General features: G+C 39.2%; 1 protein-coding gene across 2 annotated transcripts in view; it reads right to left on the bottom strand.

Annotated features, from left to right (window-relative positions):
• The window catches only part of SMAD2 (SMAD family member 2), a 48,055-nt gene continuing 32,960 nt past the window's right edge, over positions 1 to 15,095 (bottom strand). The window contains exons 3-12 of one of the 2 annotated variants that reach the window (XM_057367810.1): positions 14,961 to 15,050; positions 13,631 to 13,824; positions 13,013 to 13,147; positions 9,850 to 9,924; positions 8,856 to 8,918; positions 8,194 to 8,247; positions 6,892 to 7,104; positions 5,016 to 5,153; positions 4,718 to 4,862; positions 1 to 267 (exon numbers count right to left, since the gene is read on the bottom strand). In XM_057367810.1, the coding sequence (XP_057223793.1) occupies positions 144 to 267; positions 4,718 to 4,862; positions 5,016 to 5,153; positions 6,892 to 7,104; positions 8,194 to 8,247; positions 8,856 to 8,918; positions 9,850 to 9,924; positions 13,013 to 13,147; positions 13,631 to 13,824; positions 14,961 to 15,050 (1,231 nt within the window). In that variant the 3' untranslated portion in view covers positions 1 to 143. The remainder of the gene's footprint in view (positions 268 to 4,717; positions 4,863 to 5,015; positions 5,154 to 6,891; positions 7,105 to 8,193; positions 8,248 to 8,855; positions 8,919 to 9,849; positions 9,925 to 13,012; positions 13,148 to 13,630; positions 13,825 to 14,960; positions 15,051 to 15,095) is intronic. The other variant, XM_057367811.1, reaches the window with a different exon arrangement.

Raw genomic sequence — 15,095 nt, forward strand, 5'->3', positions numbered from 1 at the left:
TTTTTTTTTTTTTCTTTTTAAAAAATCTTTTTAGATAGTAAACAGTTCATGGGGACCACACACAAATACTACGACAGACGAGCTGTTATATTAAGTCTGTTGATTGGACTCAATTTTTAGCCCACTGATGACAGAGGAGAGTTTTAGGACATGCTGGAGCAGCGAACTGAGGGGGAGCCCATCTGAGTCAATACTTTGTCCAGCCACTGTAGGGGCCCGTTCAGGTGGAGCTCAATCCAGCAAGGAGTGCTTGTTACCGTCTGCCGCCTAGAAAACAAAAAATAGGGAAAAGTCAGTGATTTGGGTTGGGGTGACCACGTTAATAGCAGAGGGAACTTCAGGTGGCTTTTATGAGAAACTGCCAGAAGCATCCTCCATGCCTGCAAGAGCCAATCCTTGGCAGTTCCAAAGAYGGACATGCTGCTGGCCAAGGCTGGACTAGTCAGGAACGGTCACATCTCTGTGGTAACATGTTTAAGAGGAAAATTAAGTGATTGCCCAGTGGTAATTGCCAGAGGAGAGCAGGGTGAGAACATGTGAGAGGAACAACTCTGCAGACACCACGGTCAGGGCAGGAGGAGGGACAGAGCTGCTCCAGGGGCCAGAGCTGAGATTGCCCTGCAGCCCCTGAGGGGCAGCCCATGGTGAGGCAGCTGAGCCCCTGCAGCCCATGGAGGGCACAGGGATGCAGAGATTGACCTGCAGCCCCTGCAGGAGCCCAGCCTGGAGCAGGGGATGCCTGAGAGGAGCTGTGACCCAGAGGGAAGCCTTTGGAGAGGGGAGCCCACACTGGAGCAGCCTGTGCTTGAAGGATGTACCCCATGGAAGAGAGAGCCACAGTGCAGCAGTTTGTGGAGAGTTGTTGCCTGTGGGATGGACTCACAGTGGAGAAGCTCATGTAAAACTGTCTCCCATGCCAGAGACCTCACGCTGGAGCAGGGGAAGGACTCCTCTCCCTGAGCAGCGGCAGGAACAAAATGTGAGTAACTGACCATGACACCCATTTTCATCTCCCTTCATAGCTGGGGGAGGAAGGAGAGCCAGCAAGGAGTAAGGGGTGGGGGRAAGATGTTTAAGGTCTTATTTTACATCTCATTACCTTGCTCTGATTGTGTTAGCAATAAATTCAATCAATAACTCTATTTCGAGCCTATTTTTCCCATGGTGAGGGATCTCTCATGGTCCTTATCTAAACTTGGGAACCTTTCATATTTTCTCTCCTCTGTCCAGCTGTGAAGGAGAATGAGAACTGCTTTTGTTGACCGTGCCTGGAATCCAGCTAGGGTCAATCACCTACAGGCAGAATGCAGGTTCAGCTGCCACAAAATTCTGCATCATATGATTAAATATGTTTCCATCTATATCTATTGCACAGAGAGATAAAAACCTGCAACCATTACCATAACTGCTACTAAACTTTTTCCAGAAAAAAAAGCCCCAAAACTTTGAAACACTTCACATATATAAGACACATTAATAATTACATGCTTGTCTGTAATCGATCAAGATTATTCCACTCTGAAGAATATTTCCTTTAAGTGCCACACCAAGAGTGTTACTTTTAAAAYGAAATTCAGAACTGAAGGTTGTCAAACTGAGGCAGTGTTTGCACCACAAACAACTGTGTGCACCTGTATCTCAGCCTTCCAAGAGTCTGCACGCATAACTGAATTCGAATGTTGTAGGCAACTACTRAGAAATTGGAATAGAAACCTCGGCTCTGCACTGTCAGCGTGGCCAAACAGCACAATGCTATCCTGACCATAAGGTCTGGCTCTTTGGAGCAAATGACATAATAAATGTATAAGCAACCTGGTAGATGATGTCAGAAACATTGTTTCAAAACATCATGTGTGGTTATAGGTGCTAACTGATGGTATCTCAAAGGAACACCAAACTTTATCTCTGATTTCCTGTAATCTTACACTTCTASGTGTGTTTTGTACTGTAACATCCTCACACAAACAACTGAAGTAGAAACTGTGTTTCTCTCGTCTTCTGTACTAAATTGCCTATAATTTTTCACAACAGAAATCCTTAATTAAAYACCATATAGCAACTTTCAGTAAAGCTGAAGGACTGACAACCATAAATGCTTAATTCTCTCTCCCATGTATCTTTGTTTCAGAGAGCTGTTATTCAAACATCTTCCTTCTCATCTCCAAAAGTAAAGAAATCAGTATTGGACATACTCTGCCTGAGAAATCCTGTTATTTCACTGTACCCACTCCAGGCATGGGAGTTTTCCCTAACTAGAYTGGCAAGACTATGGTTGCTAAGCCAGTTTTTCCTAGTAATTCCAGCTATCCCAAGATGAAAAGGCAGCAGATTAGTCAGACACAAACACAGCTCCTTCACTTTTACTGTTGGTACTGCAGCATTTTGCTTTAAGGAAATCTGTTTATATAAACAAAGGAACTGAAAGGGYAGAAAGATTAAGACAGCAAAGATTGATTCCAAAAGTTTCACATTTTCTAAGAGAAGACAGCAGCTGGGGTCTGTGCTCTTTCRGCACTCTACAAAACGGTTATCTTAGCCCCGAATGTCTACGCCAGAACAAARTGATACAACAGAAAAACAAATCTAAACCACAGGAAATATAATTCCATTTACTCTCGAATCCTCTCCCAAAGAAGGAAGTTCATTATTCCACCACTGTCAACTCCCCTACAATGTGTTTCACAACACACTTCCTCAAAATTTTACAACTGGTTCTGTTTAACAGCCCTGGCTTTGCACTAGGCTGGTAAAAATTGATAAAATAGTGACAGTCACTGAGCAACCATTTAAAAGCTAAAAACTCAGCTTCATCAACCAAAAGATACCCAGTTCAAATATCACTAATTACCTCTACTAAACTTTATTTAAAAGATGATCCCAGACCTGGATAGTTCCTGTGCTAACATGAACACTTGACTGGTGATTTRAACTTCTACCACCCCCAATTTGGGCTGACACATAACGAAGCAAAAAGCTGTAAGCTATTTTGTTTACCAAGCCTATAAAACGTATCACCCTGCCATACCTGCACATTTATTCACACAGGCCTGAAATGCACGTAATGTTTTGCCTTTGCCCAAGCCTGTTCTATGAGAAATGTTTTTTCACATAATAATGAAGCACGGACATTTTAACAAGAGTGATGGGGTTTACAGTGTTTCCTGGTCCATTTCAACARGTCAGACTACATTCATTTAAATTCAAGGTAGTGTTTGCTGGAGCCACCTCTTCTTGCTCTGATCTCAACTGCATATTTACAAGCTTTGTCTATCWGTAATTTATTTGCATCACTTAGAGAGAGGTGCAAAGAAACTAGCTCAGCATTAGTCAGTAACCAGTTTTTGTAGAGTTTTTGTGCTCTTTCGGCAGTGTTACTGCTGCAGCTTTTTCAATCCTACCATCTATGAACAGTTAAYAGACCAACCACCAACATTCACCCCATTTAGAAGTAATTTTAACAAAAGCCTCCCCACAGTTTTAAACCAGTGCTTACACTCTGTTCACTTCAAGATGCCTCTATATAACCTGGCTCATTGAGCCTTTCTTCTGCTCAGATTTGAATGTTGTATTTAATTATGCCTAAGTGTATACATACTCATTCAGAGCCAAATCCAATAGCTCTTTAAACCTGAGCCAGACTTTCTATTGTGTATCTCTTCCTAACAAAGAGATACCAATTGATTCCATTACTCAAATTTCTCATTTCACCTCATTAGACTATTACAAAATTGGCCTCATTTAGCTAAGAAACYTCCCCCACATACTGATACTGCTATTGACATGTATTTCAAGAGCAGATAAAGGAATCCACCCAAGTGGACCCTACATACCATTATTCAACTTCAGAAATTGTATGGATAAAAAAATATTATGTATTGCATTCGACATCGACATGTCAGTCTTCATTTTTTCAGTGGACAATTTCTAGAGAAGTTTAAGAAATTTGTTTAAAACCAGAAGTCTAACTCTGCAAAATAATGAAATCTTTAAAATTGCTCAAGTTTCTTCTTGAATTCTCATATTTCATTAAAAACAGGCACTGTCCTCAACTGCAGCTTTTCATTTGTGCTAATAGAGAATAAAATTGGAATCTATTCAAAAATAGATAAAATGCCATTTTTTTCCACTCAAAGAACTGTTTTTYGGAGTTTTACTACATAAACACAGTCATCTTACTCCTGCAAAGTTTTTTCCACTACAAGTTCCAAAATACTTGCCATCCTTTAGATGCATATTCTCCAGCTATTTCATTTTGCAAGAGGCACTGCGAGTGACTCCAAGTCTCTCTGTCAGGTACCACCAATGCTATGCTGCACCACAACCTAAGGAACTCGTGCTACATGCAGAGCAGGACAGAAACCAAAATGACTCCATGTCTAACAAATACCAATCTCACAGAACAAACCATGAAGCTTCAAAATGTTGTCAGGGATTTCACCACAATATGCAAGCAAGGGAACAGAACTTTGACGACATTCCCTGCCCAACAGCTGGCTCCCAGGCAACACTAAAATCAGTCTATGGACTTTGTAACTTAGAAGTTCCATAGCTGAGGGGAGGAAAAAGGAAAATGTGGGYTCAATTTGCAGACAGCCTATCCACAATAGCAGCAAGAAGCTTGGACATTTGGCTTTCAAGCCAGACAGAAATGGTATATTAGTGAAAGAACAAAAATTATTAACTCTAAATTTAAGAACAAAGGGTTTTCTTTTCTTACCTGTATTCAGCCCCCCATCCTTTAACAAAGCTCATTCTTATGGTACACATTCTAGTAAGCTGATAAACTGCTTCAAAGCCCTGATTCACAGATTGAGCCAGAAGAGCAGCAAATTCTTGGTTATTAAAGATTTTTAGATTGCATCCTATAAAGAGTCAAAAGGGTACAGTCAGTGAATACTCGTGTTTGCTACACAGAGGCCTTAATCTATCAAGAAATGACAAAAAGGAAAGCAAACGTCACTCAGTGAATACCTCCACTGGGTATTTTCACACAAGACCTTCGGTAGGCTACTAACCTGGTGGAATTTTGCACACAGTTGCAGGATGCCAGCCGTATCTTTGATTACAGTTGGGGCTCTGAACGAAGATCGCACTATCACTCAGGCACTCGGCAAAAACTTCTCCACCAATGTAATACAGACGCACTCCCCTGCCTGTAGCAAAATCCAAAGGAACTCTAGTTATGATATGACACAAGCAAATAGGGAACAAGGGAGTTTATTTTTCAGAGAAGGCCAAGGTTTTTCTTTACAACAGAAACAGAAATCTATTATCTACAGGACTTCACCGATGTGCTGACAGTTGTAGCAGGAGCAGAACACAACGTGCATTTTTCTCCCACAAATACACATATTTGGAGGAGAAGCAGAATACTTTTTGATCAAAAGTGAAAGACAGTTTTCCAGCCATATAATGGCTTGTAGCTATCTAAGCTCAGAAGCAGTGTTCATCAAAACATAATTAAAACTCRTGCTAATACTAAAGTGTTGTATGTGAAGCAGCACAGGCCACTATGGTCAAAAGAGAAAACACAAGATCACCACCGCAACACTTTCTGCTTACATGCACCCACACTATTTCACAACCCACTGCATACTCCTGCACTGCTTTAACAAAAACAATAGGACTTCATTTAGCCCTATTACAAAAAAATACCTGTAAAAAAATACTAGCTGTCCACTTTTAAATTGTTACTTTGTTATTTTGTTCTCTCTCTAAGTGGAAAACAAATCTGCATGGTTTATTTCTAGCAGAAAATAAATACTGTGCAATTGATCTCCCAAAGTGAACTATTTAAAATTAAGAGATCCTTTATAGGTCATAGTTTCCATTCCTCTTTCTCATTAGAACCATTTTTCAAACAATAAAATGTCAGCTGCTCTATTAATGAGTGAGGACTCATGAGATTTTTGCTTTTCCTCATCATTGGTAATTTGACCAGTCAGTATAGGCACAGCCTAGGTTTCTGCACATCTAAAATTTTATTAGACAAGCATTTGGATTTGGCATTTGGACTTGGCATAAGAGGAGTTTGTTCTATTGAAGAGGTTGAAATTTTACTGAAAGTAAAAACAACAACAACAATCAAAAAGTCRTAAATGTTGCTATTGAATGTATCCAGAAAAAAAAAAAATTAAGGTATTTACTGAAGAACCTAAAGTCAAGAAAAAAACTGCATTGTGGAAAACAACATTCTTGACCCACATTAAGAAGAAAATCTCAATCAAACAATTTTCACAATAGCAGCTTTTCCCATTTCAGAAAACAATTCAGAATTTCATCCTATTGACGTCCATTCTGTATTCTATAAACTACAATAAGCTAAGCAACATGTTAATACTTAGTAATTAAAGCTTAAAGTTCAATTACAAGCAATTCTGCATATAAATGCTGACCATAACAGAGTGGCCCATTGAGGAGCCTGAAAGCCAAGAACCTGCCCCCCGGGATGCTTTGGTGCACCATGATTTTACAGAAGGSAGGAACAGCAATGTGAGCAGCAGGAATGCCACACAGTAGAGTGGCTTCCTCCTGTGCTGCTCTCAGTGTGACAGCTTTGTGACTGCTGCTGCCACCAGCTTAGAGGTTACTGAGTGAGGAAAGGCAGCTCCTTTCAGCTCCAGCCATCACTACATCTCTTTCCAATTCCAACTGGCTTCTGTGGTAGAAGCTGCTACCTTTCTCCTTAATTTCAGAAGCAGTGACCTCTATGTCTTTCCACTTCTGTTCTCAGCCAGAGAGACCAAACTATCCTTGACAAGCCYTGAGAGAGAAGGTTGATGGCTGGCTGCACAAGGATGAAAGCAACCCAACACACATCCTACCYGGATCATTCCAGATAATTTAACCAACAAAATGAAATTAAATAGTTAAAAGATCAGAGATCTTTACCTATATGTCGCCTTGTCATTTCCACTGTAGCATTTCTGTTTACATTGGAAAGCAGACCTAGACAAAATCGCTCTGAATTTGATGGATCTGTAAAGCCATCTACAGTCAGGGAAGGCTGAGACGCATGGAAGGTTTCTCCCACTCTTTGATTCAATTCATAATATGCTATTGAACACCAAAACGCAGGCTCCGAGTAAGTAACTGGTTGCAAGTCTAAAAAAAAATTTTAAAAACCAAGCTTAACATAGATTTTGAGGCTGAAAGTAGTTCGATCTACCCTGCTATTTGTCTCTCCCAGAAATGACAGCAGTAGCCTCCTCAAACTATTCAAACTACATTTTGCTTGCTGTCCTTTTTACCTACTTCAGTAAACAGAATGGAATTCAATCTTCCACACAAGGGAAGGAGGAGGGAAAGAAGGGGTGATCTAATCTGACCACAGCTCATTTAGTTCAGTACTTGCATTTTGCTCGGCAAAATGATTAAGCTAATGGTGCTCTGAGCGCCAGACGTTGAGACATTCCTGTTGCCTTTTCTGTAGCTTGTAAACATTTTGGCAGCATTAAAGAAAAGATTAAACTATCAAACACTGAACAACAAAAAGGAAAAAATAATATGAAAATCACGTTCTTTTGTATTACACCATCTATTTAGATAAAGATACTTCTAAGCTACTTTATTGTCCCCTACCAGAGAACAGTATCTTCCCTGCATATCTTCAGTTTTTTCTTCACTAAATCCCCTTTTTACCTACCCTAATTACTTACTCAGCGTTCTGAACAGCATTTTCCTGTCACATCCTGTCACCATTCCTTAAACAAACCCATGGCAATCTGATCTTCCTGAGGCACTTACACAGACACACAGCAATGGCACCGGATCAAAGCAGGTGGGCTACTAATGTGGGAGCAACAACTGTGCTGTGGTTACAGGTGAAACAGTACATGAGAAGAGCAGCAGAGCACACACACAAGGGAGACAGCAAGTCTGGGCAGCATTATGGACAGGCAAACATCCTTTAAACTACTTATTTTATAAATGCTATTCCTGCACACACAAAGATATCACTCTCTGCTAGGAGCTCAACAGATAGAGAAACAGAGTAACTGTTAACAAGTGATTAACCCAGCTCCATTATATTTAACATCAGGAAGCCAACCCAAGAGTCACCTCTTAATACAGCTCTAAATTTCTTAAGAATTTAACTTTTTCACTTTTCAAGATTTTTCACTTTTAAAGAATTACATACGTAATTAAGAGTCACAACACACAGAGAAATAATTTTAAGTATTTCCAGCTTACCCAGGCTATGATTTACTGGAGATAGAGTACTAGGAGACAGCTCTGCTGGAGATCCTGTTGAAGACAGACAGACAGRTTTCAGAGCAAACAGTTTTCATTATTTCAGATTAGTACGCATAACCTAAATTATCTAAATCAGTTCTACACTGAAATTTTTCAGAGAAAAGAAAAGATATCAGAAGATTTCAGAAGATATCAAGATATCAGRAGATATCTTTTCAGAGAAAAGAAATCTCAGATATCATATAACCAGTCCCAGACTTCTGGGAACCCACCCCTCCTTGTAAAGAACCAATTAATTTAGCAYTGTATCTGGCAGAACTCTCACTTTATGCACACTCTGCACTTGACCAGTGAGAAGGTAGTGACTTCTCAAATTCAGGAAAAAAGCAGTTAAGAAAGAGTGAATGAGAGAAGCAAKATATTCCTTCTCTTATCAAAGGAAAAGGTTTATCTTGAAAAAGACCTTCCAGTATCTGGAGGAAGCCTTCAAGAAAGTTGGAGAGAGATTGTTTACAAGAGCAGGTAGTGAGAGGACAARGGGGAATGGCTTCAAACTGAAAGAGGAGAGATTTAGGTTAGACATCAGGAAAAAAATCTTTATGCTGAGGACGGTGAGGCCCTGGCACAGGTTTCCCAGAGAAGCTGTGGCTGCCCCATACCTGGAAGTGCCCAAGGCCAGGTTGGACAGGGCTTGGAGCAACCTGGGGTAGTGGAAGGTGTCCCTGGTGGAAAGAGAGGATCTCTAAGGTCCCTTTTATCCCAAACCATTCTATAATATACGACTCTATGATCTTCAGAAAACAGCAACCTAGATTTCCTCACTTGAGGAAACAACTCTTTCCCAGAAGAGGAATATAAAATATATAAAATAKAAAAACATGAACCTTCAACACAATTTGCACACAAGAAGCAAAATACAGAAACTGAAACATTCCTACAGYGACTACTGATGTCAGGCTGTTTTAATTAAGGTATTTGTTGTCACATAGTGGGAAAATATTGCAGTTCTTACAGCAACTGGTGCAGCTGATTCCAGCTAACTGAAAATGGTTGYTAACATGAGCTAACCAAGCACACCAGAGTCTGCCATTGCACAGCAGGAGGCTCTTACCCAGCACATTAACTGCGCATTGTCCAAGTCTAAGGTCAACCACATTATCTAGAAACGATTACACACCAAGGCACAAATGCTGCTACTTTTGCCACAGAGCCTTCCATACAAAAAYTAGTTTGAAGTATGGCAGAAGTGGTAAGTTTGTCAGAGTTAGAGACAGGTTCTCAGAATACAGATTGCCTGTAACTTGTTTAGRCTAACAGACATTTTGTTTCAATGAATCTGTTTACCACCGAATGGTTCAAACCAATTAGCTATTACAATCTATTTAAAGGGTTTCTGGTCAAGTCTTAATTAGACTTGTGTATTTCTGTTACAAAACAAACGTAATATATTTAACATGGCACAGAATGTTTTAAAAGCATTCCCCTGGCAAAAAAAAAGTTATGTTCATTAAAGACTGAGTGGTATTTTAAGCACAAAACACGACGTTTTACAAGGAAAACTGCCACCATCTTTTGGGCTTCATTCATGCTCCTATACAGAGGGATGACAGCGAATAATCCAAAGCCTCGAAAGTAATGAAAAATAAATGTTACCTGTATCCATGCTTTGGTTCAGCTGCTGGTCACTTGTTTCTCCATCTTCACTGATATATCCTGGAGGAGGTGTTTCTATAAAAGAAAGAAAAATCCACCAATTTGTAGAATGACTGGGGAAACTTCTGTAAGATTTAACTCTTGTGCATTTTGTCATCACATCTTCATGAGCTCTGTAACAGGTAAACACTGAATCAGAATGTCATTTTGCTGTCCCTTTTTCCTTCAAGTAGGATTTCAAACACATTACCTGCCTTATTGGTATGTAAAATGTATCTCCTCTTGTATGTCACTCAATTGCTCAAATATGTTATATAATTACCAGAATCCTTGTTTGTTCCATTTGAGACAAGATGCTGTCACTACAATGAGTAACAATTCTGCAATTGTGATCAACAGCTTTCATATTTAGTAGAATTACAAATGAAAAAAACCATCTGGTGACTTCCACAAAAAAATAATGTGAGCTGTCTTTATGTAGGATAACCATCAGATCAGATACCCTCCCACACCTTACTCAAGTTGTTAGATTTAAAGGTTATTTTTCAGTTCAGTCCCCAAATATGTATTTCTTCAAGACCCAACAGCTGATTTGACTCATTTGTAACTATATTAACCAACTTAAAACACTGCACAAGTTCTAGTATTATTATTATGAATACTTCTAAGCTCTATTAAAACTATCATCTATTCTTTTAACTAGCTTTCTTTAAAGACAGAATTTCACAGACTAAAGTAAACTCAGTACYGACTTTGAAGTGTTCTGATACCAGAAACTGTGTCTAATTCCTAAGAAATATCTTCAAAACCCAGGAGAGTATGCATGTTCCTCTTCTCCATTCAAAATGTTCCTTGTAATCCAGATAACAAGTTAACCAACTGCCTTTCAGGAAATAACTTTCTTTGAACTGGGCAAATGTCTTTTCCTACATACTAAAGGCAAAACCTGTGTTTCTTTAGTGAAAGTGTTTGAAGCTAACTATCKCTACAATCACTTTAGAATTGTCTATGGAACTCCCAGGGATTAAACACTTTTAATTACATTCTTACTGAACAGCAGAAATTTAAAGATAAAACCTTTTTGCTTAAGAAATAAAATATAACTATAATAAACATAATGTCTGAGATGTAGTGCAATATTGTGAGATCAGAAGGAAACCAGTGAGAGGAAACTAGATTAAGTCAGTTGATTAAATAAAAATGAACTGAGAATTTAATCTTTGATTCATTCTGTGTGCTAAATATAGACGTGACAAAATTCAAGTGAGAATTTGAAAGGACGATTAAGGGAAATCTTCACTAGTACGAAATATGATAACAAAAATCATACCCATTTTGAAGATTTTTCACAGCATTCATCATGACAAAGGGGACTCCACCCTTCTCCAAATCATTCACTATTGTTAAGCCCACAGCTGTGGGCAAAAGGTCAATACACACTTCCAATCCAACCCATGACTCCTGTTTCCAGTTGCTAATCTAGGCTCTTTGGCACAGATTATTTTCCATGTCAAGTTTCTGCCCTAACAGAGAAGATTTACACCGCCTAATACTATTAATAGTTTAGGGTCAGAGGTTGAGCACCTCACAGCTGGAAATGAACACTCAGGTGGGGCATKAAAAATTTTTTGTTGAGCTTGAGTGCTGCCAGAAGTGTGGACGGTGAAGCTCAGCCCATCCAGAACCTGGGCTGGAACACACAGCTCACAAAGGCCATCCTGCAYCTTCATGATTACCAAACTTTCTTACAGATCAAGCACTGAGACAGGACTGGGTGGAAGCTACAGATGTTAGCCTGCCCTGCCGCTAAAGAAAACRGTTCTCTGAAGAAAGCTGAAGGCACACAAGGCTTATCAGAACCCAGCCAAGCCTTCCAGATTAAGTCAGCAAGGTCGAATAAAGTAAGATACCATCATATGAACACAAGAGTAGGGTGTCAGTGACAAGGAGGAGGTGTGGTTACCTGCATAAACATTTGAAGATCATGTGAATTCCTACAATCACCTTGAGCAAACTTCCTGCAAGTAASTACTTTAGCTCATTTCCATAGCACTAGATCTCCAACGGTGCCTTTCYAGTCAGTTATTTGCAAACGTGATCAAAAGCCCTCAGTTTGAGTCAAAAAAGTATATGCAAGTTAAGGAAACAGCAACTCCTAGCAACTTACATTGCTCTGTAGAGGTGGCAACCTCTATAGATGTGGGCCCAAATTAAACAAAAAAGGTCAAATTAAATTGATTGTTTAATGCCATTTCAATTCTTGGATATTTAAAGAAAACACAATTAACATTCTGCTTACGACCTATAGGTAAAACTTGTACATTGCACATATTTAAGTTTCAGGGCAGTCATTTCATTCTTTCAGAGATTCCACACGTGAATTTTCCGCTTGTTTGTAACATGAATACATTAAACATTTGTGAGCAAATTTGGTTTTCTTTMGTTGGTTTTAAACTCCAAGCAGCTTCTGTAAGGGATAGGAAACAGGAAGTTGGGACAGGAAACAAAGGTCACTGCTTTTATGTTTCAATAAGGGTAACAGGGTTTTAGGTGCAGATTAGCCTTGGTGTTTGTTTTGGGGTAGAAAAAGGGGCAAAGAGGGGGAGGAGAAATTCTTTAACTGTTCAATATCGTTAGGTTGTTCTTTCACACTAAAAAGACAAAACTATGCAAACAACAGTWAGTAAAAGCTAAAGCAGACCATCACTGGTGGTGAGCTACAGATCAAGACACTTTTTAAGTCACTGCTTTGCAATTTAAAAGTTTTCTCCAYATACTACATGTGATGAGATCAAGCATCAATTTATTACTCAATTTATTACTCCAATGCACAACATTTGGCAACCCCTGTATGTTTGTGAAAGAGGTTTAAAGCATAAGGTGAAGATTTACTTTGCACTTATTAGCATTCTGAATCTTAAATAATCTATTGAAACCAAGTAAGCTATTGTGAAATGACAGCAACATGGTTTCATGCAGGATTATGTCCTGCCAACAACAGCSTTTAGGTATTTCCACTGGAATTAATACATGAAATCAACAAAATCTAATTTACTGGTGAATATTTCAATTAATTTGATCACTTACAAGGATGAAATAACCATCTTTGTTCCAGCAACACAATGTTAGAACACACTGTCTACAGTGGTAGTTAAGAAAATACCTGGTATGTAATTGCTCTGTGGTTCAATCCCCGCTGGAAAGTTAGTGTTTTCAGGAATGGAATGAGTATAGTCATCCAGAGGTGGCAGCTCCGTTAGGATCTCAGTGTGCCGCGGCACAAGCACGGGAGGCAAGACTGGAAAGGCAAAATTCAAAAACACTGTAATCAAAATACATTGTGATTCTGTGAGCTAAAAGGAAAAAGATAAATCTAAAACATCTAACAGTTTCTTCTGACGTTTTGGAAATTTTCTAAAACTCGGCACTGCTAATACTACATTTGCACTGCTAGTTACTGGAGGAGATGAATTCCTGAGGTGTCTTAAATTAAGACTATTCCATATTACCACAGGTAAATCAACTCTTTTCTCCTATTCAGTCTGAATTCAACCCAGCCAGCTGGATACTGCTAGCTGTCCTGGAAGTGTTTATAAACACATTTGGAAAGATTTTTCAGTAACTTTACYATTAAAAACTTTCAGGGGTATGATCTCAAAAGCTGTAGCTCTAAGAATCCTGTACTTCTGTCAAGAGGGGGCATCACCTTTTTCTTGTTTTTTGTTTAAAGCATTACGCTGAACACACACAGACATGGAAACAGAAGAAGCAGTCCTCCTACCTGGTGTCTCCACTCTCTGGTAGTGGTATGGGTTTACACATACTTCATCCTTTTTAAGATTAAAAGCATATTCACAGTTTTCAATTGCCTTAAGTTCATGGTGGCTGTGGAGGTCTGGCCAGCGCCACAGGCGGCAGTAAATGACATGTGGCAATCCCTTGCGGTGAGACACCTGCAGACGGCCATCAAGAGATCTGCAGGGGAAAGATGTTGAGAAGCATTTACAGACTGGGAGCTGCCTCCATCACTCAAGCAATAGAGCACACACAAGGGTAGTTCATTCTTAGAATTCAGTGCATTGRCACTGCTAGTGACATTTATACTCTAGTTAAAAGGCTTCCAATGCAATGAAAATGATCATATCAAGCAATGTCAACTTATTTTTGAGCTGTTCAAATTATTGCCAGTGATTTTAGAGTTCATTAAGAGCCACTTACAACCAAGTATTTAGGATGATTGCTTCATATACTATTTTTTTAAATGCAGAAGACAGTTGTTAAAATAAAATCACACACTTAATGGACGCTTCCACTACTAAAGGCACCTCAAGGCTTTGCTGTGGCATGGATGCTTTATGGTTTTAAGCATAAGAATTCCCACAGGACTGCCAATAAGCCTATAAGCAGTCAGCTGCCCAAGTGATCCACATGGCAGTATAACTGTAATGCAAAAAGCAGCAATGCACATCTTGTAAGGGCTGTACAGTTTATCTTCTTCATTTCATCTGCCTTGCTACCAGCTGAAAACGTTTTGCTAGTTTTAAGACAGACTGCATAKGCTTACACAAATGCAGATGTTTATGACTGTTATGGGATGGGAGACAAACCTCAATACACAAATCAAGTAATGTGACATGAAAAAATAAAGACCCTGTTTAGAATTTGCCCACCATTAACTATTGAAGAATTTACAAACAAGTCTTTAGTAGCTCGCTATCTGAGCCAATTAACAAGATTTAACTGAAAGCTTGTGGCATACAAAGCAGTTTAAACACTTTGTAAGATTAGGTCTAAAGAATTAAGTTTTCCAACTTTGTTAATATAAATACCAAATCACATTAGCGCTTGCATTTAACAAGTCTTCCCATTCTTTCAATAGCACTGGCATGAAAAAATAAATAATTGCAGAATTAAAGAGTTTCATTGGTCAAAACATCAGCTGTGAACACACTGATTTCTACACTGGCAAGGAAGTACTTAAAAATGCTGTACCGTGAGAGGCCTAGGAAGCATTTTAGTCTATTTCAYAGCTAAAGCATCCCATTACAGACCCTCCAAAGCCAATCCCTCCCACAAGATTTTTATGATGCGAGAGAGGGCAGAATATTCACCTGGTTTGTTCAGAGAAGCTGTAAAGGCCTGTTGTATCCCACTGATCTATCGTGTTTGGTGTACTCAGTCCCCAAATTTCAGAGCAAGTGCTGTGCATAAATTGAAAACAAAAACAAAAAATTGATATGAATATG

This window comes from Malurus melanocephalus, unplaced genomic scaffold, assembly GCF_030028575.1.
Source record: "Malurus melanocephalus ecotype Western Australia unplaced genomic scaffold, MMel_1.1 scaffold_85, whole genome shotgun sequence".
NCBI classification, from domain to species: domain Eukaryota; kingdom Metazoa; phylum Chordata; class Aves; order Passeriformes; family Maluridae; genus Malurus; species Malurus melanocephalus.